Here is a 24,871-nt window from a genome sequence, read left to right as displayed (position 1 = left end):
GATCCTAGCTTTCACCTGGACAGTCTATGTCATGGACAAAGCAGGTGTTCAAAATGTTTTGCACACCCAGTGTAGGTTGGATAGCAGGCCAGTAGGCTAGGCTATTAAACTCAGTGTATGATACCTTAACTGTGGAATGTGAAAGAACTATTCAAGTGTTACTCCAAAGGCTTGTCAGATACACACACACACATTGACAAAAAGGAAAATGGGGATACTTCTGTAACATCTTGTTTAGCAGAATGGGCACGTCACCATTTTGTTGACGGTCAAACCTGTCAACTCTAGTCAACTCGGCCGTAGATAGTAATACTTGATTTCACCCATTGAACTCAACAGTTTTGACCTCAGGACTGGGTCACGCTATATAGTCCTACTCTATTTGATTGCTTCACAATCTGCTGGGCTTAATAACTAACTACTGTACAGTAGCAGATAACGGTTTGCTTATAACCTCTTATGGCTCGTCACTGAAAGTGAATGTTGATCCAAAGGTCATATGAGTCATGTGGTTCACTGAGGCAATTATTCACCAAATATCCCCCCCCTCCTATCTCTCTTGGTCTCTGACCCAGATGGCTCCCTGTTTCCCTAAATAGTGCAGTACTTTTGGCCAGAGCACTTGCGGAATAGGGTGCCATTTGGGACGCAACCTTGGCCTCTCTGTTAGACAACACAGTTCCTCAAGAGTACACGAGGAATCCGTGCCCACGCGGTGTCCCCCGTTGTACTGTGCTCTTGCTAAACCAAGATGTCCCCCTGGCTGTTATTTCGATCTTCTGAATTGAGCCAAGCTGAAATGGAGTTTCACTCAGTTCTCCTTGCTCTGCCATTGTGAAATGTTGGGTGACTGACTAAAGTACCACAATTACCCAACATAATCATTTGACTTCAGTGGCCATCTGGGCAGCTACGTAGGGAGATATTGTGACATAGAGCGGTGTCGATCATTGACCTTCCCTATTTGTCCCCCTCCAGGCCATTTCCCTAACAAGGCCATGCCCTCAGCGGGCACCTTGCCCTGGGTACAAGGGATCATCTGTAACGCCAACAACCCCTGCTTCCGCCACCCCACACCAGGAGAGACCCCAGGGCTGGTGGGCAACTTCAACGATTCTATGTGAGTTCATCCCGGGAAAATTGTCCATTTAACATTTGATAGAATGATTTGATGACTAATCAAATCATTCTATCAAATGTTAAATGGACAATTTGTCTATGTCAAACAACCAAGTAAACAATGTAAGCTAAGACATTAAAACATTGAAATAAGGGACCATGCCACAAGGAGCATTGTTCCTCTTTTCAGACCCTCAACCCCAGAGGATCAGCATGTGTGTTTTACCACCGTTGTTCCTCACATCGTCTAATCGTCTCTCTATGAAACACAGAATCTCCCGTCTGTTCATCGATGCCAAGAAGATCCTCCTCTACAGCCAGAATGACAAGAGCTTCGAGGGCTACAAAGTTCTGGTGCGGGCTCTGGGGAAACTACAGAGCAATACGGCAGGTAGGACAGATCACAGTACATAGACCCTGCGCTACAGACTTATAGATGCATCCCACTGGGCAACCAATTGGTTGAATCAACGTTGTTTCCACGTCATTTCAACAAAGAAATGCAATTTGAGGATGTTGAATCCACGTGGGAAACTGATTGGATTTGCAAAAAGTCACCAACGTACGGGAATTTTGTCTTTTTTCACGCAAATTTTAACTTAAATTCAACGACATGGTGACATTTTTTGTTGTTGATTTCATGTTAAATTCACGTTAGTTGACAAGTCAACCAAATGAAAACTAGGTGTTGAAATTCCATCTGTGCCCAGTGGGATGTACATGGATAACCCTTTTATTGATGCACTGTCCATAAATTTACACTGATTTATATATTTGTATGTATTGTTTAAAGTACTGTATGACATCACATTTTATGTATGTTTCTGCATGTGATGTTACTGAATCTGATCCTAAGCCTGTGCCCACCTGCGTACATAGGCCCTGAGCCATAGACGTATAGCACGCATACTGATCTGAGTTTGATTAGCCTAGTTTTTCAGTAGGTAGGTATGATCACCTATCTGTACATGCCTTATCGCTATAGATGTAGGGCACACGCTGTCGACTTGAAGCACTTAGTACTGAACTTGAGACTTGTTTGATGTGGAAGTCCTCGTTTTCCTGGGGCCGTCTGGTGCAGAGAGTTCAGAGCAAATGGCATGCTTAGATTTTAATGGCCTCCATGAAACCCCAAATTCCTAATGCGAAGAAAAGCAGATTACTGGCGACCGTACAGCTCCTAATCAAAGTGGGGCCGTTTGGCTCGTAATGGAGGGCAATGGGTGCAGGTTGGCAGCATAGAAATAGAGTTACTAGAATGGCCGTTCTCATTCCAGTGATTGTTCTACGATTCATGAGTGATCCAATCAAAAACGCGGTGGTCTGAGGGGCTTTGTTAGCCTGGTCCCAGATCTGCTGGGAGTTGGCTAGATGGCAAAAACAAAAATGGGACCAGGCTTTGTCCCTTCTAGTAATTCGATTTCTATGGGTGGCATAGCATTGGTGTAATCAGTCCATGCCAGTCCTGGGGTGGGGAGGTTGCTGCTGGGCCAACCAGGGGGCAGTGCCCCTGTCCTGTTCTAACTCTTTTTAAGTAGCAGGAAGACCTCCCTGGGCCCACCCATCACAACAGGATACAGATTTAAACTAACTGGCCCATCAATGTTCTGACTGCTATCTCTGTGTCTGAACTGGACCAACCCCCGGGCTTGGAATGTGTCTGCATCCTGTTTGAGGATCATTATGTGCTCCGGTCTCGCCTCACGTGACTGTCCATCTCATTTTAGATGGTGAATAAGTAATCGTATTTCCAGCAGGAAAAAACAGAATACCATTGGATATAAACTTCTGCACACTGCTCCACAGATTTAATGGATACTGTAATGTTAGATTTTGGCTCTTGCTGAGTGGCCATTTTCAGAGTGGAAAGTACATGGGGCTGTCATGACTTTGGACCAGGAAGAGGTGGAAAGATCTTTGAGGAAATCAGGTTGATGATAGTATCTTTCCCTTGCATGAGTCCTGAGGTGTCCCAGTCCCCACACCCCTACGTACATATCTGCCGTACATATTACCTACCCACTGGGCAAAACGCGTTGAATTAACATTATACCAATGTCATATTTCAACGTACAACTGACATTGACCATTAATTGACTTTTTTTGGTTGAATTTCCTAACAAGGTAACATCAGCTGCCGGATGAGCCTCATGGCGCCTCATCAAGGCTAACGCTAACACACCACTGTTAAACCATCAAGGCTAACGCTAACACCACTGTTAAACCATCAAGGCTAACGCTAACACCACTGTTAAACCATCAAGCTGACACATTTTAAAGATAGCAGATGAAGTCATTCATTATTACATAAAGGAGCATAAATGATCTGTGTCTGTGGTAACCGTACTATCACTATTCTACATCCAGCAAAGAGTAGTTCAGAGACTAACATAGGCCTACCACTAAAAGATGAATCGCTTCAAAACAGTAGTCTTTCACATTCCCCCTCCAACTTGCATTTATCGTCTATCTACTCCTGCAGCATAACCTCTCAGCTATGCTTCCTTCCAGAGGACCAGAGCCTAGTTAAGATATTACCTGAGATATTCAGGTCATGAAGACTGTGTCAAAAGCTATTGCGTAATAGCTCATTCCAGCATAATTATGTTGTATGCAAATAAAACGAGTCACGTGAACAATCTGGCCAAACGTGGAGAAATGTATCCGTGTTAAAAATACCAGTTTGAATATCAGGACTTAAAAGAAGCCAGTGTTAAAATTGGTTACTTCAGTGTTTAAAAGGAGTCTAGGAGCAGATCACAGCTCTGCATCGACCCGCTCTAAAATCCTTCCGCTATATAAAGCCTTACAGTGAAGTGCCGTTATGTCAAAAGGGAGAAAGTTCATGTTGGTGCTAGAATTAGTGCCTCGTGTCACGAGAGAAGCACTTTAATCTTATTCATGAAATATATCAAATTTTCTCTTCTCTCACTTGGCTGTATGTTTTATATGCTAGACATCGATATGCTGCTGCTTGCATTTGTCTTTTCGGGTTTGTAACCCAGACTAGTTTTAATGTAGTGGGTTGATGTGTCAGCCAGACTGACTGACTGAAAGGTTTCCTAGGTGGGTCGTTTGTTCTTTCGAAGGTCTCTAAACTCCTCTCGGTTCTCTTCCCACTGACGCACGGGTGCACGCACGCACAATTCTCCTTCTCAAAGAGTTCTGGCTTGCCTAGTGTCCCACATTCTTTGTCCTTTTCCCCCCTGTCGGTTGGTCAAGTTCCAAATCAGTCCGACTCTCATTTCCCATTTTTGTTCTGTTGAATAACACCACAGGCAGCTTCCTTCTCTCAGGTTATTAGACTCAGTCAGTCAGGACAATCATCTTCTGTGTCCCTATATAGTGCACTACTTTTGAACAGATCCCTATGGGAAACAGGGTGGGTCGTTCGGGCCTTAGGTGACCACGACCCTCTCAGTCAGTACGTTTGTTCCACTTCTTCTATCAACCTGAAATGATCTGTAGCTAACTGTCATTTGTCACGCTTGGCAAAGGCGGCCATTTTGTTTGTCTGATTGTAGGTTGTTTGTTGAGTCAGAGAAGTTTGGGAACATGTTAAATATATGTCTCCTCATGTCTATAAAGTATTTTTCACCAGAAGGCAGAGCAAGTAGTGACAAGCCTGGATGGCAGTCTGATTCATATTGTTATAGCCTACTTGTTATTGTTTTGGTAGGTCAAAGACACAGCATAGTAACCACCTAAGCCAAGTGCAGATAGACGGTACCTTTTGGGGCTATCCCTCTTTCTTTTATGGCTGTACTCTCACTCAGTGCTGTTGTTTGGGCACATCTCCAGTCTCTTGTTTCCTGAAGTCAGGATGATTAGAGTTCATTACCACTCCCTGGTTATTTGCTCTGGGGTCGTCTCTATGCTCTGGGATCGTCTCTATGCTCTGGGGATGTCTCTGCAACACACACCACGTCCCCCTTGACCTGCTCCCAGGAGCCTCTGGGGCAGATGTGTTTCCTGTCTAGATCGTGTAACCAGTTGAGTTTTACCTGGAACCCAAAAGGGTTCTCCTACAGGGACAGACAGAGTTCTAGGTATAACTTGTTTCTAAGAGTATAGGGTTAGGGTTCTGATCAGGAAAAACTCCTTGGCCCTAGTTATGGGTAACACTCCCTTCTAGTAGTCCCCCCCCCCCACCCCCCAAGGGGTAATGTGGTAATCTTAATGATTAATGAGATTAATGGTAAGATCAATGGTAATCTTTACCATGTATCCGGCAGCTACTCTTGTCACTGTGCTATCTAACGTTTAAGTAACGATATTTCCAATTCAAGCTGGGCAGGAAGGGACGGGACAGAGTGAAAAGGGGAGGAGCCCAGTACTCTAGCCCAGTATTTGGGCCAAAGTGGAACGCCCTAGAGTAACCCCAGCTGCAGAGTGCCAAGCAGCAGAGTGCTGAGCTGACTTCAACTGGTTTTTAAGTGGAGATGACTTCTCTGGAATGTTCTGACCCAGTGAACACAATAGTCCCCTGAGCAGGGTAGACTGTGTGTCCATGATATGTCTCCCCCTCACTGTATCATTCCATTCTGTCCATGCCAGTATATTAGTATAATATGTCTATTATACCATATTATTGAGGACTTTACAGTTTTCACCCAAGTAACCAAGTATTTGGAGTTTCCCCAGATAATAGACTACAATTTCTCTATTCAAGATGATGAGTTTCGACGCTAAATCACAATTCTATCCATTAAAACATATTTCTGTCTTTTTAAATAGATCTGTTTCTAATCATGCAGCACAGTGTTCCTAGGCAGTCTGTTGAATGTGCATTGCATCATCCCATACCAGGTTTCAAGCTGAAGGACTTTCTCCGTGATAAGGAGACCTTATCGTCGTTCCTGCATCGCAACGCCTCCCTATCCCATCATGCCGTCCAGCAGATTGTAGAGGCTGACCTCAACCTAGAGAAGGTAAACATATTGACTGTGTGTGAAGAGGAAAGAGAAGGCCTATCTTTCTGTTTGTCACCACATCGAGTACCTTTTAAAAAGCAGTCATCCATGCCATGACCTTGGTTTGCTGGTATCTGACGCACCGTAACTATATATACCGCGAGACGGCTAAACTCGTAACACCGTGTAATGAAAGGGGGATGGTGTTGGGGAGAGAACCAAGTCTGTGGTGCATGTCATCCTCTTTCTCAGGGAAAATAATTAAGCTCAGTTTCATCACTGTCTGTATTTGGAGGGCAGTAGTCACGTGATTTTGCTCACCCCTCCATCTCTCCTCCATCTTCTGTCTGCCTCACAGTGAGCATGTGCGGAGAGGGGCTCTAACGCATGCGGTGGATCTATTAACCGTATCCCACCCCCACTATAGCTGTTTTATTACCCATCAGCCCTCTCTCTCTGCCCTTTTTCCACAGACAGTCTCCCCATGCATGACTGAAAAGCTGCACAGTGCAAATTTTTCATATGTTTTGTTGTTGACCATGTTGTGCGATACCTATGGCCATGTGACTTGTTTATTGTTTACTCCATGTGTAACTCTGTGTTGTCTGTTCACACTGCTATGCTTTATCTTGGCCAGGTCGCAGTTGCAAATGAGAACTTGTTCTCAACTAGCCTACCTGGTTAAATAAAGGTGAAAATAAAATTAAAAAAAATAAAAAATGTGGAAATGTAGAATAATGAAATTTGATTTTATTTATGGGTCATTCCGCAAGCAAATATCTTCCTGGAATAGAACTTAAAAATATTGGGTTTCCAGAGTGTTTCTGATAGGTTAGAAATAACGTTCCCCAAACATCTTTGTTTGAGTCATAGGAACATTCTAGAACAGTTTGGTAATGCCTCTAGAGGCAGTAAAACTACGAGCAGTGACATGACAACAGCTTTCCTGTGATGATATAGGATTCAAAACATATTTGCAAAATCATTCCTGACTTGGCATTCATTGTGAAAGTTGTTACAGTTAAAACATGAAATCACAATTCTCCCCTACATCCTCGCAACACATTTTTGTTGTTGTTTCTCAACTGCGAGAACTTGATCCCTGAAATATATAATTGCATGTTATCTACCAGGTCCTGATTGGAGGTTTCGGCGTCCATCTTAGAGATATGTGTAACACCACTTCCCTGGAGGAGTTTGTGACCATCTCCGACAAGAATGTGTCACGGCTCACTCAAGACATCATCTGCAAGGCCTCCCCTGATTGGCTGAACAAGGCCCAGGACCACTTCCTGTCCAACCTGGACTTCCTGAAACCCATACGGGTAAGAAACACTTAAAATACTAACACTTTTTAAAACTTAATACTGAACACTTTAACACCGGGGGCTTTAACACTGAACACTTTAACACTGGGGGCTTTAACTGTGTACGCCTAATAACACAATGCTATAGACCTAGCTAATCTTAGTTTGTTCAATGAATGTATTATTAAATGATTGATCAGTCAGACAAACTGAATAGGCTATTCCCTTTGCACTCACTTTCACACACACTTTATGACGGGGTAATGTAGCCTGCTGACACCAAGCCTTCTTTCTTCTGATAAAGAGAACATCATGTTCCCTGACATGATTACCATTTAGTGCCAGGACTTATCAATCCCTATTTCTGTACAAGATTTCTGTTCTTATCGCATAAGAACAGAAATCCTGTTCCTGTCACAAAACATTAGCTTGACAATGAATGCGTCCCTTGTCTCTTTGTCGTAATGGGGGTTGGAGAGGCTGTGAACCCTGTTGTGGCAGGTGTCTGAATATAGACTTTTGGCACACACACACACACACACACACACACACACACACACACACACACACACACACACACACACACACACACACACACACACACACACACAGGGAGAAAATACAGTTAGTTCATTTTCAACAATACAGTGAATAGAATCACTCTACACTTCAGATGACCGTCACACTTGGATGCAGATGAAAGAGTGATCCATTTTAGCTGACCCAGTTTTGTTAGCTTAGTCAGAACTCTCAGTCCGGTGTTGGGACAAGCTTTTGGAAGGTGCCCAAGTGTACAGAACAGTCTGCCAATGCAAACGCTGTCGCAATGGTCAACTAACATGGGAGGAAATGTCATAAATAGTTGTTGAAATATCGTACCGCTGAATCAGCTGTAATTTCAAACGGGTGTAAAAGCAATACTATTTGTTCTGAAAAAGACCAATAGGTTTCCCTCCGTAACAAAACAGATCAGGGATATTAGACTATGTTTTGAATAAATAACCCCTGTTCTGAATACAGTATAAAGTAACCGACTGCTCTTGCGTGCTGATATAGGCCCTGATCCAATATCCACATCATACCACTATACATAAAATTAAGCCTTGCATTAGGCTTGCATTCTAAGTGGTACACTAATATGGACAATGGAACACAGCAATATTGAACCTATAAGGAAAGCTGACCCCAGATTTGTACTTAGTGGCTAAGGTGCGCTGAAATGGTACACTTTTCCCTATGTAATGCACTGTATAAGGAATCAGGTTCCATTTCAGAACCACCTTAGCAACTAAGTACAAGTCTTGGGTCAGCTGTGAGTGTGCAGCAGTTCACATTTCAGCGGCCCTCTTGTGACAGTCAATAACAGATGAGGTTGAACAGGAACTCCTCTCTGAAGTGTCCCTGGAGAGTGTTTGTTCTCATGTCTTTTATCCCCCCTGCCCCCTCCCCTTTCTCCCTCATCCTCCTCCCCCACAACAGAAGGACGTGAAGTCCGACCCTGAGGTCGTCCAGAAGGTATCCGCGGCAACCGACGGTCTGCTAGAGAGCTTGGGAGCGCTGGCTGTAGAGGTAGGTGCTGTCTGTCAGGCACACACACGCACGCACACACACACACACACACACACACACACACACACACACACACACACACACACACACACACACACACACACACACACACACACACACAAACTTACATGTATGTTTCGACGTACATTTCACAAAATGACCGCCTCAAATGGCTATAACCTTGTCATTTTGTACACAAGGGTAGTCTTTCACAACAAATAGACTGTTTAGTGTCAGCAGTCCAGTTGGTACCAGTCCAGGTCAGGACATGGCCGGGCGCATGCACGCTGACACGGTCGCCAGTTGTACGGCGTTTCCTCCGACACATTGGTGCGGCTGGCTTCCGGGTTAAGCGAGCAGTGTGTCAAGAGGCAGTGCGGCTTGGCAGGGTCGTGTTTCGGAGGACGCATGGCTCTTGAATCTCGCCTCTCCCGAATCCGTACGGGAGTTGCAGCGGTGGTACAAGACTGTAACTACCAATTGGATATCACGAAATTGGGGAGAAAAGGGGGTAAAATTTTACCCCCAAAGAATCAAAGGGGAAAAAATCAAATGAATGTCCACAAAAGTACATGGCTGGGAAACGCTAAGAGACTTAGCGGGATGTGCTAGGGGAACAAACAACAATAGATCACCTAGTCATGAGACTCTCTGCCCCCCTGCCCCCTCTTCTCAATCTCTCTCCCTTCCACCTCCCCTCTCTCCAGCCACAGTACTGCTGAGTTGGCGGAACATAAGGAAGCCGTCAGCTGTGGGAAAGAGAGGTCGTTCCCACTGATGTGTTTAGCATACGCTCTCTGGCAGAACTGTATGTCGCTGTATATCCATCTGGCATACTGTATGTCAGAGGAAATCCATGGACAGAGACAAAGAAATGTCCCTTAAACTAATGATTGAATGATCCCCTCCCTACTCAACAAGTCAAACAAGCAGCAATGTTACAAGACAAGAGAAGCTACCGGTATGAATGTCTCAAAAACTGAAAAATACACCTTTTCCCACCCTTATTTTACCTCAACCACAGCTTTTTGCCATTAGCTGCTTATGTTCCCTGGTGTGAGAGGGAAGACGCGTAGTTAGCCTTGTAGCGGGCTAGCGGTGAGCTGCCTCGGCTCTGAGACATAACCTCTAGTAACCTCTCTTCAGGCTGGAGGTGCGGGGGGGGGTTGCAACAGAACGCTGCCTTCCTCAAATGACTCGGCCTGTTTGCATGCTATATGTCTGGCCCGCGGGCGTGAGGCAGAGAGACAGGCACAGACAGAAAGAGAAAGAGCGAGGCCTTTCCTCTGCCAAGGTTCTCACTGTATACGGAGAGCTCTACTTGAGGTGGAGAGGAGAGAAATCCTCCCTCCCTCCCATCTCCTCCCACTGGCTGCACTGTTCTTTCTTTCTTTGTGTGTTTTTGGACGGCGCTCAGGAAGCATGTGACTTGCTGAGGCGGCTCCCGGATCTCAGAGTTCGCTGAAATGTCTTTGTTATGAGAAACTTGACTGTCAATGATCACGACATTCTAAGTGATTACACCGTTCTAAACAATTACAAACATTCTAAGTGATTACACCGTTCTAAACGATTACACCATTCTACGTGATTACACCGTTCTAAACGATTACAAACATTCTAAGTGATTACACCGTTCTAAACGATTATACCATTCTACGTGATTACACCGTTCTAAACGATTACACCATTCTACGTGATTACACCGTTCTAAACGATTACAAACATTCTAAGTGATTACACCGTTCTAAACGATTACACCATTCTACGTGATTACACCGTTCTAAACGATTACAAACATTCTAAGTGATTACACCGTTCTAAACGATTATACCATTCTACGTGATTACACCGTTCTAAACAATTACAAACATTCTAAGTGATTACACCGTTCTTAACGATTACGCCATTCTAAGTGATTACACCGTTCTAAACGATTACACCATTCTACGTGATTACACCGTTCTAAACGATTACACCATTCTAAGTGATTACACCGTTCTTAACGATTACGCCATTCTAAGTGATTACACCGTTCTAAACGATTACACCATTCTACGTGATTACACCGTTCTAAACAATTACACCATCCTAAGTGATTACACCATTCTAAACGATTACACCGTTTTAAACTATTACAAACATTCCAAGTGATTACACCGCTCTAAACGATTACAAACATTCTAAATGATAAGAATGTGTCGTCATCTTTGTCAAAAAGGACATCTCTAGAAAACTAGGGTTGTTAATTAAAGGATCAGTGTCAATGAAGATATGTTAAGTGTCGGAGGGTCTGAAGTCGTCTCCTTGTGGCAGGAAACTTCTAGAACTGTGCAACAATATCCAGTCTGTTTCATTTCATCACGTATCACATGATATTATCGAACAGGGTTGGATAATAAAACCAATATATATTTATAGTTCCAGAAAGATGCCGAGTTATAATTACTGACCTACCTATTCTCAGTCTCAAATGACAAAAGACCTTGTCACATGCATAGGTGCGTTAGTTTTAGCTCCGTCCAACGTCCTCAACGTGTTTTTCTAAGATAACCAGCCGCTTGTGCGGTGAGTCCACTGTGGCTCCTTTTATTCGAAAAAATGACAGAGTAACCTTTCTCTCCATTGTGCAAACACTGATACACGCACCCATGCACAGAGCCGGTCTCACTCTCAAGCACACAGGTCAGCCTGGTTTTCCCAACATCACTTTCACACCTAAAGACCCAGATTAGCTAAATACTCAATCAAAAGGGGACCATGGCGCTCTCCCGGAAGTTTGGTTAGTGCGTATAACCTGGGAATTCAGATAAGCAAAAAGGTGTGATGGGTCCGCACTAAAAAAAGTTGAACTCTCATAGAAGTTTTCTTTTAGAGGCTTAAATGTTTGTGGATTGTCAGCATTTCTGACCTAGAGTGCACAGTGAACCCATTGCTATTCTAATTTATTACCGGACACAGAATTCTCACAAGTAGTGTTGACTTGAGGAGAATAAGGATTTGAGTATTTAAAATGTTTTTTAAAAATCCTTTATTGAAAATATGGGAGGGGGATTGCACAATAGACCACACAAGCCACATGTTTTCAACGTTTTCAGGCTACCATGCCAATTGAGTGTGTGTGACAAGCAGGGGCGAAAATCTGATATCAACCTTGGAGGGGACAATTACATTACATTTTCTCAAGAGCAATTCCTGAGGGGGACACCAAAAGTAGTGCTGTAACACATAGCCTACGTTGTAATATGTTAAATGTATATTGAGGAACCATAATTCCTACAACTGAATAATTGATAGGTACAGTAGTTAACTGAAGGGTTTAACCAACTTGTTCAAATGTTTAAATCATTATAATACTACTACTAATAATAGTTATAGCAGTGCTCCTTACCAGTCCAGTATGTATGCAGGTATTCGTACTTACAACTAGCAATATCAAGAAAGGCCAGTAGGTAGCAATGGTACTGTACACTGTATGGGTGTAGTTTTCATAAATACAATGAACATGGTGTGATCTCATCTAAAAGAGTCTCCATTGAGAACCATCACAAAGTTAGTCTCCGTATTGAATTGACCTTTTAATTTTACTTTTTCTGATACATTTATATAGTCATTAAATGTGCCACTGGCCTGAGTCTACTACAATATCTTTACAAGAACAAAAAGCTTGGCCTCCCGGGTGGCGCAGTGGTCTAGAGCACTGCATCGCAGTGCTATGCTGCGCCACCAGAGTCTGGGTTCGCGCCCAGGCTCTGTCGCAGCCGGCCGCGACCGGGAGGTCCGTGGGGCGACGCACAATTGGCTTAGCGTCGTCCGGGTTAGGGAGGGTTTGGCCGGTAGGGATATCCTTGTCTCATCGCGCTCCAGCGACTCCTGTGGCGGGCCGGGCGCAGTGCGCGCTAACCGAGGGGGCGGGTGCACGGTGTTTCCTCCGACACATTGGTGCGGCTGGCTTCCGGGTTGGAGGCGCGCTGTGTTAAGAAGCAGTGCGGCTAGGTTGGGTTGTGCTTCGGAGGACGCATGACTTTCGACCTTCGTCTCTCCCGAGCCCGTACGGGAGTTGTAGCGATGAGACAAGATAGTAATTACTAGCGATTGGATACCACGAAAAATTGGGGAGAAAAGGGGATAAAATTTAAAATAAAAAAAAGAAAAAGAAAAAAAAAAAAAGAACAAAAAGCTTAAAATAAGTACAGTTCTAAAAGCAAAATAACTACTTCAATGAAAAACCCAAATAAATCAAACAAAATATCCTTCAGTCAGTGTCTCAACTCTTCAAACAGCAGCTATGGACAAGTATGTCGCACAAAGTATGCAATTTTAAATAAAATAACATGAAATAAATAATTTGTAAGTGTACTGTCATGTACTAAAAACTACTCTCCTCTAGGCTGCTTAGTACCCGCTCATACTGCCCTAGCACAGCTCTAATAGCATTATTCCGCACAGTCCACCTTGTTGGACATAGGGGTTTCCGGATGGGCAGATGTGTTTCTTTGGACGTGGCAATTGATTCAAACATGCTCTTAAACTTTCCTGACTGGCCATAGAGGACACCTAACTGATGGACCCAAGAAAGGGAATCCCGGATCAGTGGGGAGGCTGAGCAGCAAGCCTGTGTAATCAGATTTACACAGTGTGCTCCACAATGGACATAGAGGGCTAATGGCTGCTGCCTTCTCACAATTGCCTGTGCACCTGTGTATTTTCCTGCCATGTTTGAGGCACCATCGTAACTCTGCCCACGTAAGCCAGACATGGGCAAATTGAGCCTCAACAACACTTCAGTTGCCACTTTCGCAATGCCCTCGCCTGTTGTCTCCGACACCCTGTATAGCCCAATAAACTCCTCGTGAGGGACACGGTCATGGTCAACATAATGCAAAAAGACACTCTCCTGTTCAGCACCAGAGACATCTTGAGTACCATCAACAATTAATGAAAATTGTACAATCGGAAGAGACCTAATCTCAGCTGCAATGCCTCGAATGATTGTATTGGCCATGATGTTCAGAATTTCATTCTGTGCTTTGGGGCCTCTTGAAACGTCAACACTCTGTTGGCAAGAGTTTGCGGTTCAAAAATTGTGGGTGTGGCTGATATGGTTTTGTGCCATCACTGAGGTAACTGGACAATGCTGTGCCACTGTCCCCTATACTGGTGCTGCTGGCAACAAGGGTGACACCTGGTCCTGCCGTGGCTGTGACATTGTTCTCTGAAGTCTCTCTCCCTGGCTCTTTCCCTTTCACCACCCTCACTGACTCAGTCTGTCTCCTAGAAAATAAATAAGGTGTTTGCCGTACTCCTAACTACCGGTACCCAAAACTACACAATTAATCACAACAGCAATACCATTGCCATAAACAAATCTTAGTTTAGTCATCAGTTTAAGTTGAGAGCGGGGGTATCCATGGCATTTTCCAATTATGTCCCTATTTTACAAGTAAAAAAAATTGAGAACCTTTCATAATGTTGCCAAACAAAGACTCAACAAACTTACCTGAGACTCCCTGTCTCTGCCAGTCTGTCCCTGCCTATCTGTCCCCAGCTCTGCTGTCTGTGTGCCATCTGTTGCCTGCTCTGCCTAATGACATCATTGTAAAACATTACCATTAGCATTTCACTTCTTTCTTATGAACATTTTATCAACTCGTCTTTGAGATATTAGGCTATTAGAGTTCTTACTTTGCGTTTTGGTGTACTGAAAAATACTCTGATGTCCGTCTTTTTACTTTTTTTCTGCCATTTTTCTACCTGGCTGGCTGGCCGGTCTAGCTGCACACACACACATTTACACAACATATGCTACAACCTTTTCTAATTTTAATATAGTTTGTTTCATATTGGCTGGCTTCCAACAATAGCTGAATTTGTAAAGCTAGCGAGCACCAATTCCGTTTCTGTGGTGTTTGCTATAATCTTAAAAAAAAAAAGTGAAATAAAATAAATTAAAAAAAGTTTACTAGCGACAACTTTGCTTTTGCAACGAGACCATTAAATATATTTAAGACAATGGTATAAGAGAGTGTAGTTCTGTTCAGTTTGGACTTCAGTTTATCGCTAACCTTATCACAGGGACTTTGAAGCACTACAGCTGCATGCTGATCTTGGAATAAACTGACGATAGCAAAGATTCCATCTTTGACGACGCCACATTAATGGAATAGGTACTAGCTAGCTTGCTAGTTAATGTTTGCTTTAGTTTGCGCGCTAGCTCTGCAAATTCAGCTAGTGTGTGAACCCTGCCAACATAAAAATGTAAACATTGCTATGGCGCGATTGACTGGATTAACCTCACGTCAGTTACGTACATTGAGTGCCTTTCGGACAGTAGATACGAACCCTCTATTACCTTGCCAGCTAAAGAACTGGCAGTGGATCAAACCATTGTGAGGCAAAGGGCGGGGTGGTCGCAATCTTTTGAAACTTAAAAAGGCGCTATTAAGTGTCTATAATCAGCACAACTGCTTTCATTGCATATTATTGAAATTACATAGTTATGTTTACAGTGATAGATTGGGGGGGACAAATCATATTTTTTCCAGGATGGGGGGGTCGTGTCCCCCCCGTCCCCCCTGGGATTTCCGCCTATGGTGACAAGAACAGTTGCTATATATGTCCCAGGCTGTTAGGCAGGCAGTTAGGACAAGTGTTTTTAACCTTATGTCTAACAAAGTCTGTTTCCCAAATGGCACCATATTCCCTATATAGTGCACTACTTTTGACCAGGGCCCGTTGCAGCCAAAGGCTCCTATCTGGAATAGCTTTCATTAACTCTCTGAACTCACACCAACTGAGTGTTGTTGTAAACATGTCTCAACATGTCTTCGGCACATGTTGTAATCATGTGTTGACATGACACATATTACTGTACTCTGAAAATACTTTAATTTACGCGTACACAAAACACAGTAGAACACAATACACAAATACAAGAGTAAACATTCTAATAAATAGGTACTAGACAAATGCATCAAATAACAAAATCCTGAATAATATGATTCAGAAGATTCAATAGATTCAATATTCAATAGTTTCTTAAACGTACATATTCCTCTCCTCTTCCCCTAGCTGGCCAGTATGAAGAGTTGGAAGGAGATGCGTAACGAGATCCTTTACCTGACAGCCAACGCCACAGGCTCCCCCAGCCACATGTACCAGGCCGTGTCCCGTATCATCTGTGGCCACCCCGAGGGCGGCGGACTGAAGATCAAGTCGCTCAACTGGTACGAGGACAACAACTACAAGGCCCTGTTCGGTAACCATGGCGGCAACGGCAGCGACGACGAACCCGTGTCCGCCTACGACAACACCTCAAGTCAGTCCTTGGTCAACTCCTTGCTCTAAAATTCATTAATAGTTTTTACTTATATCAAATGTGGATCAATTTGTTAATAATTTTATAGTAAAAAAGGAATCTCCACACACTTCAATCAGATGCAATTTCAGTTTGTAATTTTTGGTAAAGCTTTTAACAGTTTTGGGGGGGGGGGATACAGGCTGTATGGACACCAGTGTATTCCTCCCTGGTGTTATAACAGAGATAGCTACCGTAACCCTCTTCAAAGTGTATAGGCTACTGAATACTCTGCCTACGGTGGTGTGATACTAACCTGTGTCTATCTGTCCTCCACCCCTCAGCTCCGTACTGTAACAGCATGATGAGGAGTCTGGAAGCTAGCCCCATCTCCAGGATGATCTGGAGGGCCCTGAAGCCTCTCCTCATGGGAAAGATCCTGTATACCCCCGACACTCCCGCCACACAGAGGATCATACACGAGGTGAGAGACTCTAACTGAAGGAACACAAAGAAGCCTGCGTGAAAAGGAACCTACACATAAGTGTTTCTCCACTAACTCGGCATTGAGGCCAGGCAGCCATTCTAACCATCTCCCTCCCTCCCTTCTATCTCTCTTTTTCTCTCCTCTCTCTCTCTCTCTCCCTGATAACGCTCTCTCCTATCTCTCTCTCTCTTTCTCCCCACCCCCCGCCCAGATGAACAAGACGTTCCAGGAGCTGGGTATCCTGAGGGACCTGGGTGGGATGTGGGAGGAGATGAGGCCTAAAGTCTGGACCTTCATGGAGAGCAGTGAGGAGATGAACCTGGTTCGGGTGAGTTTCTACTCTCTCACCTGATCTCATGGTATTTACAGTTGTACCTACAGTATACAGTAGCTACAGATCGGTTGTCATGATACCAACAGCATCGGGCACTGTAGAAGAACACGTCAAACTGAAAATAAGGTTCCGCGTATAGGTTTAATGTCGATAGGGTTTGAGTCTGCTAAGGTTGTCATGGTTCCTATTAGCCTAAGAGAAAGCTAAGATCTTTTAGATTTACCCAGAGCGACTTAGTTAGTGCGTTGATCTTAAGATGGCTAGGTGGGACGACCACATATCACAGTCATGGTAAGTACATCAACAAAGTAGCTATCAGCAAAGTCAGAACTATGAAGGGGGGAAAATATTTGAAGTGAAAGCACTTTGAAGTGATAGCACTTTGAAGTGAAAGAATCCCCAGACAGTCCAAGCAATACATCATTTGCTGTGTGGTTTAGTATTATTTATTGACAAGATGTTGTTAAAGATTTCCATCATCGTAACTAACGTGGTCTACGGTGTCCCTTATGGAAAAAATATTACAGTCAGAGTGTCGTATAACTGCAGTATGCTGCAAATACTACGTCCAAAATAAACTGCAGTCATTTTGCTGTGTAACTGCAGTTAGAGTGCAGTATATTCTACAATTGCTGTGTCCAAAATACCACAGCAACTGCAGTTACTGCACTTTTACTGCAGTTTCAGAACTTTCCTATTTTTAAGCAACGGGTTAGAAAAGAGGGGACAGTGTTTTCGGTGTACACACAGTAGGTTGATCGTTTTGAGAATATGCAGTTGGAAGGGACAAACAACGACGATATTACATTATTTGAGTCATGTTAATTTAAGGTAACTGTAGGAGACAGGATCTTTCCGTTTCTTACGAGGTAGCTACCTAACATGGCTCCTCCTCATGCTATGAGAAAAGCCATGTTCCTACCGGCAATGTATATCACCGGTCCCATAGTGCCTCACAGTGGTCGAAAATATATGACAAAAATGAACTCCCAGAGGCGTTTTCTCCATAGCAATTCATCTTGTGGTATTTTTTGTGGCTTCCAGTTAATGTGGCCATTAACCACAACGGCTTGAAATTGACTTATCATTACATAGTACTTTGTGGTGGGAGTGGTATTGATAGGAGACCTCTGATAATAGATACAGGCTAATGGATAGGATGGATGAAGGATATGAAGGGAACAAAAAACAAAGTCTAAATTTACAGTTTAGACCATACATTGTCTTTGTCTTATTCTCTTTATATGTATTTCCGTATATATATATATATATATATATATATATATATATATATATATATATATATATATATATATTATTAGTCTTTAAAAAAAAATACTCCACACTACACAAATAATTATAGGCAACCAATACGGCATCTATATCGGAATCTATATCTATCTGTTACCTCATTCCTGTTTAGACACTGCTTCAGAACAACGCCAGCGCCCGCTTCTTTAACGACCGTCTGGCTGGCACAGAGTGGAAGGTGGAGGACGTGTCCCGCTTCCTGACCAAGGCTGAGGAGGACAAACGTCCCGCCGGCTCGGCCTACACCTGGAGAGAGGTGTTCAACGAGACCGACGACGCTATCAAGACCATCTCCCGCTTTATGGAGGTGCGTGTGTTGAGCTGTTCTCAAAGACCGTTATACACTTAGATGACACGAATAAGAAAATTGCATACCGTAGGTGGAATTGGCCAACATTCTATAGTCTACACTCCTATCTAATTCTGTCAGCTCAGTTCAAGGTAAAGGGACATAAGATGATAAATAAGCCCCTGGTTAGTTTCTGTTAATGCTGAACTCCCAATAGATTGCGTGGTCATTCTAAGCCTTCGGTTCCCTGGGAACATCACAGTTACCATGCCTTTGTAAATCGGATCAATTTAACACAGTTTAGACTTTACGTAACCCTGCTTTCTGTAGCTAAATGCTGATCGATTTTATTGGCTTCAATGAAAGGGTAACTGTTGTTGCCATGCCAGGTTAAACGCAATTAGACAACCTAATGATTTTCCATTACAGATAATTATAGTTGACACATACTGGCTGAAAATAGTTACGGGGGTCCAAATAGGCCTTGGCTGGGTGACGCTGGTCCCTTCAAAGTATGGGAGTCTTGAAAAGCTGGAGGCCAAGACCTTCAACAGTCATGCTGGCTTATGCGTTTTGCATGGTATTTGTGTCTCCTATAACACAATCATTATGCGGTATTAGTGCAGCTTCTCACTTTAACACATTACTACCTTGCCAATGGCCATTTAAATAAGCTTTTCAATGTGCATTTGTCAAAATGAGAAACAAATTCAAAATGGTCATTTATTTGTACAAGTCAATGGAAATCAAGCGAGTAGTTATTAGCCTGACAACCCTTCTTGTATCCCTCCGCAGTGTGTGAACCTGGATAAACTAGAGCCAGTGGCCAATGAGGAAAGACTGGTCAACAAATCCATGGGTCTCCTAGACAACCAGAAGTTCTGGGCTGGGATAGTGTTTCCGGACATCGCCCGTAGCAACAGTTCTGACCTGCCGGGTAACGTCAACTACAAGATCCGCATGGACATCGACAATGTGGAGCGCACCAACAAGATCAAGGACGGGTAAGATACATGACATAACAAAAATGTTCCTACGACAACTCTGGCTGGCCAAATCAAATTGGCTTGCAGGTTGTATTTGGCCCGTGGGCCGCCGGTTACCAACCCCTGCTGTAGGCTGTATAATATGTTATCCTTTTACTTATTCTAGTTATTGAAAGAGTCCAGTATGTTGTAATACTGTATTAGACGCCAATCCTGAATATAGAGTATATGAACATGTCTTCCTTACTTTCTACCCTTGTCTCTCTGTAGTTACTGGGACCCTGGTCCCCGGGCGGATCCCTTTGAGGACCTGCGCTACATCTGGGGTGGTTTCTCCTACCTGCAGGACGTTATTGAACAGGGCATCATCAGGGCAGTGACGGGCAGTAAAGAGAAGACTGGAGTTTACATCCAACAGATGCCTTACCCCTGCTACGTAGACGATATGTAAGTAGCGTTGTGGAGACTTGGAGAGGCACTGTTTTGTTTCACCAGGATGAAATATTGTAGTGTATATGTGTATAACACAATATAAAATCATGCCGTAGCACAGCATTGCACAGCACAGCATTGCACAGCACAGAACAGCATTGCACAGCACAGCAGAGCAGAGCAGAGCACAGGATAAGACAGCAGAGCATAGGACGACAGAGCAGAGGCAACAAGATCCGATTAGTTGTTAACACTGCCTGCAAAAGTACGGTGTATCTTTAATCATTTTCATGATTTCCTGACTTCTCCGTGCTCCCTCCTCTCCAGGTTCCTGCGGGTGATGAGTCGCTCCATGCCTCTCTTCATGACCCTGGCTTGGATGTACTCTGTGGCCCTCATCATCAAGGGCGTGGTCTATGAGAAGGAGGCACGGCTCAAAGAGACCATGAGGATCATGGGATTGGACAACGGCATCCTGTGGCTCAGCTGGTTCATCAGCAGCCTCATCCCCCTGCTCATCTCCGCCTCGCTGCTGGTGGTCATACTCAAGGTGTGTGTGTGGAAGCAGACACACACACACACACACACACACACACACACACACACACACACACACACACACACACACACACACACACACACACACACACACACACACACACACACACACGCATGCACAGAACGCACAGAACCCTTACGCAATCACATACACACACAATTCACCGTGTTTCATAATCTCATCCGTCTCCTCTCGTCCAATCAGATGGGGAACCTGCTTCCCTACAGCGACCCTTGCGTGGTCTTCCTGTTCCTGGCTTCCTTTGCTGTGGTAACCATCATGCAGTGCTTCCTCATCAGTACCATCTTCTCCCGTGCCAACCTGGCGGCGGCCTGCGGGGGAATCATCTACTTCACCCTCTATCTGCCCTATGTCCTCTGTGTGGCCTGGCAGGACTATGTGGGCTTCGGGGCTAAAGTCATTGTGGTGAGTTCAGATCGCTAATACACTCTTTTTTGGTCGTGGTAATGTTGGAATGGGGATTGTAATGGAGGTGGGTTTGTGAAACACTCTTACGTGATGACGAGCTACCTTGCCCGAGACCTGAAGACTGTCCGAATCAATTTTTTTCTCGCATTTTTGTTTGTTCTTTGTCATGAACATAGTCCTCTTTTCTAACTTGTGTTCTATTCTCCCGTCTTTCTCCAGAGCCTGTTGTCCCCGGTGGCGTTTGGGTTCGGCTGTGAGTACTTTGCCCTGTTTGAGGAGCAGGGAGTGGGTATCCAGTGGTCCAACCTGTTGTCCAGCCCCTTGGAAGAGGACAGCTACTCCCTCACCACCTCCATCTGTCTCATGCTGTTTGACTCCTTCCTCTACGGGGTCATGACCTGGTACATCGAGGCTGTCTTCCCTGGTAAGCAGCAGCCAGAGGAAGTCATGTCATTTGACGAACCTGTATTGTTTTTGAATGTGTTCCCAAGCATACCTACACACATTTTCTTATGTCTACCAACAGTATTAGGCAAATAAAATAGACCAGACAATAAATGTCATATTATGAAACGTCATCTTATATTGTACATAAAGGAGTGTGTATTTGTACTCATCGTGTATGATGCCTGGTATGCCCTTTTAGGCCAGTATGGGATCCCCAGACCCTGGTACTTTCCCTTCACCAAGTCCTACTGGTGTGGAGAGAAACAAGGGAAGAATATACAAGAAAGAAAGGAAGGAAACGCAGAAGGTAGATTAAAAAAAGAAAATGGCTTACCGCTCTATTGATGGATTTAACACTTAAAAAAGAAAACAAATTTCAAAATGATTGGGTGATTTTGATTTGAGATATTTCAGATGCTAATTTTGCCTTGTTTCGTCCTCAGCTGTGTGCATTGAAGAGGAGCCGTCTCACATCGAGCCTGGTGTTTACATCAAGAACCTAGTGAAGGTGTATAGCCATGGCAACAAGCTGGCTGTAGACGGGTTGACCCTGGGTTTCTACGAGGGGCAGATCACCTCTTTCCTGGGGCACAACGGAGCCGGCAAGACCACCACCATGTAAGGCCTAGGATCAAAGACCTTAATCTTGAGGGGCGTTTCTTTAAAACCCGCATCCAATCCCCTCGATCCCTTACATAACTAGACCAATCATATGCTTCGATCCCGACAGCTCCTGTCACATAGCTGTGGCAGGACAGCTTATGGGGTTTATACACCTTTTATCAATCTAGAAATTTTAAACAACTTAAATTAATTTGTGTGTAAGGGCAATCTTTTTTTTGGATCGTAATTAGCGGGACAGATACAATTAAAACATTTTGACACGTTGAAAATACAGCAGTCCAATGCAATATGAGTACATAGGAAATGTGTGAAACTAAACCGTACTGAGTTAAATTGTGTTAATTGACAGGTATGGTTGTGTGTTCTCCCTGGCTCTGATAGGTCCATCCTGACGGGTCTGTTCCCGCCGACCTCTGGCACCGCCTACATCCTGGGCAAGGACATCCGCTCGGAGCTCAGCGCCATCCGACAGAACCTGGGCGTCTGCCCGCAACACAACGTTCTCTTCAGCATGTAAGTCATCACTACTGTACTATGACTGTAATATATACTCACTGGGGTTGCCAGTTTTAGTACTTTACAAGTTCAAGTAAAACAAAATGACTAGTAGTTCTAACTCAAGTTTTCAAGTTGATTCGCATAATACGATTGTAGCTGTTCGTTTATGACTGGCCGTATCTGTTTTTTTCTTCCCTCGTACCTTCCTCCTTTTCCTCCTCTTCCTCCTCCTCCTCCTCTGTCCCAGGCTGACGGTGGAGGAGCACATCTGGTTCTATGCCCGTCTGAAGGGTCTGTCTGAGGAGAAGGTGAAGGCTGAGATGGAGCAGATCGTCAACGACATCGGCCTGCCTCACAAACGCCAGTGTCGTAGCAACACGCTGTCCGGTAAGTGGCTCTCCTTCCTGTCGATATAACAACTATATCAGCTATTGTTAAAAATAGTAGTATTGCTGAGAATAATTTACATTTTGACCCTTAATGATTTCTCGAGTTGACCTTGACGTTTGTTTTTGTCTCAGGGGGCATGCAGAGGAAACTGTCAGTGGCGTTGGCTTTCGTTGGAGGGTCAAAGGTCGTGATCCTGGATGAACCCACTGCTGGAGTCGACCCCTACGCACGTCGGGGAATTTGGGACCTGCTTCTGAAGTATCGTGCCGGTAACAAACTCTACATAACATTTTTACTATTTCTCCTATGCTGGAGGAGTGAGACTGTCATTATGCAAACAATTGCTCTGAAATTGTTTGCATAATGGAAACCAGGCAAATTATTGTGTAAATAGGCTAACGGCTAGCTTTATATCCAATCTAATGTCCTCCTCTTGGTTCTAACACCCTCTCCTCTATCTCTCTCCCTCTCCCTCCCTCTCCTCTCCTCTCTCTCTCTCTCCCTCTCTCTTTCTCCCTCTCTCTTTCTCCCTCACCCCCTCTCCCTCTCCCTCCCTCTCTCTCTCTCTCTCTCTCTCTCGCTCTCGCTCTCGCTCTCCCTCCCCCTCCCTCTCTATCTCTCGCTCTCCCTCTCCCTCCCTCTCTCGCTCTCGCTCTCGCTCTCCCTCCCTCTCTATCTCTCTCTCTCTCTCTCGCTCTATCTCTCTCTCTCGCTCCCCCTCAGGCCGCACCATCATCCTCTCAACTCACCACATGGACGAGGCGGACATCTTGGGCGACCGCATCGCCATCATCTCCCACGGCAAGCTGTGCTGCGTGGGCTCCTCCCTGTTCCTGAAGACCCAGCTGGGGACGGGCTACTACCTGACCCTGGTGAAGAGAGACTTCGACCTGACCCTCAGCTCCTGTAGGAACTCCTCCAGCAGCAGCTCTGTCTCCTACAGCAAGAAGGTGGGCCTCCCTCAGCCCCAACCTCAGGCCCTCACAGTCCTAAAGGTAGATTGAAATGCATCCGGGATGAAGGGACGAAAATCCCCCAGATCCCGACACCTCCCGACACATATAAACTACGGTACTCACTTTTAAAGGTAGATTTAAAGACATCACAGTTGTGAAATGGAAATCTACTCACAGCTAGACGGCTCTGATCTTTTATTCACATAATAACCAAGTTAATCGCCCTGTGCCAGACCAATATATAAATGCACCTTTTGGGCCTTAACCGGTATCTTTTGCTAAAGAGATTTAGTCTGTTAGACTAACATGTGTTGCTGTTCTCTCTGCAGGAGGACAGTGTTTCTGAGAGCAGCTCTGACGCTGGACTGGGTAGTGAACCTGAGAGTGAAGCCACTACTATTGGTAAGTCAGAAAAAGGCCTTATGAGCACACCTTCACCCCTATAAGAGGGTCGTTTTATTTGACCCTTTTCAATTTGATCCCAAACAATGAACGATGAATTAAACCCTTTGGTACTTACCTTTCTGAAGAACAATATAATGATGCTGACGATAATGACGCTGACGATAATCCTTTTGATCCTTATCCTCCTCTCCCTCGTAGACGTAACCATGATCTCCAATGTGATCTTCAAGCACGTCCCCGCTGCCAGGCTGGTTGAGGACCTGGGCCATGAACTCACCTACGTTCTGCCCTACAAGGCGGCCAAAGGCGGAGCCTTCGTGGAACTCTTCCACGAGATCGACGACCGCCTGTCTGACCTCGGCATCTCCAGCTACGGCATCTCAGACACCACCCTGGAAGAGGTACGGCAAATAAACCAAGCAGTTGGATTTGACTAGTTTTTCAGAAATGTATATTCTATATCTATATTCTTATAAGTGAGTTATTGTGGCAGTTGATTATTTGATGAATGTATGTTGA

General features: G+C 44.4%; 1 protein-coding gene across 4 annotated transcripts in view; it reads left to right on the top strand.

The window, feature by feature from the left end:
- LOC139566711 (phospholipid-transporting ATPase ABCA1-like) overlaps nt 1-24,871 on the top strand; it is a 45,691-nt gene that overhangs the window by 5,655 nt on the left and 15,165 nt on the right. For 2 of the 4 annotated variants that reach the window (XM_071387966.1, XM_071387965.1), the window contains exons 4-25: nt 979-1,120; nt 1,392-1,510; nt 5,929-6,050; nt 7,166-7,357; nt 8,819-8,908; nt 15,980-16,226; nt 16,550-16,689; nt 16,904-17,020; nt 18,450-18,644; nt 19,422-19,630; nt 19,883-20,059; nt 20,372-20,594; nt 20,808-21,029; nt 21,252-21,456; nt 21,679-21,786; nt 21,923-22,097; nt 22,485-22,616; nt 22,849-22,988; nt 23,123-23,260; nt 23,715-23,941; nt 24,277-24,349; nt 24,551-24,753. In XM_071387966.1, the coding sequence (XP_071244067.1) occupies nt 979-1,120; nt 1,392-1,510; nt 5,929-6,050; nt 7,166-7,357; nt 8,819-8,908; nt 15,980-16,226; nt 16,550-16,689; nt 16,904-17,020; nt 18,450-18,644; nt 19,422-19,630; nt 19,883-20,059; nt 20,372-20,594; nt 20,808-21,029; nt 21,252-21,456; nt 21,679-21,786; nt 21,923-22,097; nt 22,485-22,616; nt 22,849-22,988; nt 23,123-23,260; nt 23,715-23,941; nt 24,277-24,349; nt 24,551-24,753 (3,596 nt within the window). Of the gene's footprint in view, nt 1-978; nt 1,121-1,391; nt 1,511-5,928; nt 6,051-7,165; nt 7,358-8,818; nt 8,909-15,979; nt 16,227-16,549; nt 16,690-16,903; nt 17,021-18,449; nt 18,645-19,421; nt 19,631-19,882; nt 20,060-20,371; nt 20,595-20,807; nt 21,030-21,251; nt 21,457-21,678; nt 21,787-21,922; nt 22,098-22,484; nt 22,617-22,848; nt 22,989-23,122; nt 23,261-23,714; nt 23,987-24,276; nt 24,350-24,550; nt 24,754-24,871 lie in introns of all 4 variants that reach the window. The other 2 variants (XM_071387963.1, XM_071387962.1) reach the window with 1 other exon arrangement.

Source organism: Salvelinus alpinus, chromosome 39 (assembly GCF_045679555.1).
Source record: "Salvelinus alpinus chromosome 39, SLU_Salpinus.1, whole genome shotgun sequence".
Lineage (NCBI taxonomy): Eukaryota > Metazoa > Chordata > Actinopteri > Salmoniformes > Salmonidae > Salvelinus > Salvelinus alpinus.
This window is presented reverse-complemented; position numbering and strand designations above follow the sequence as displayed.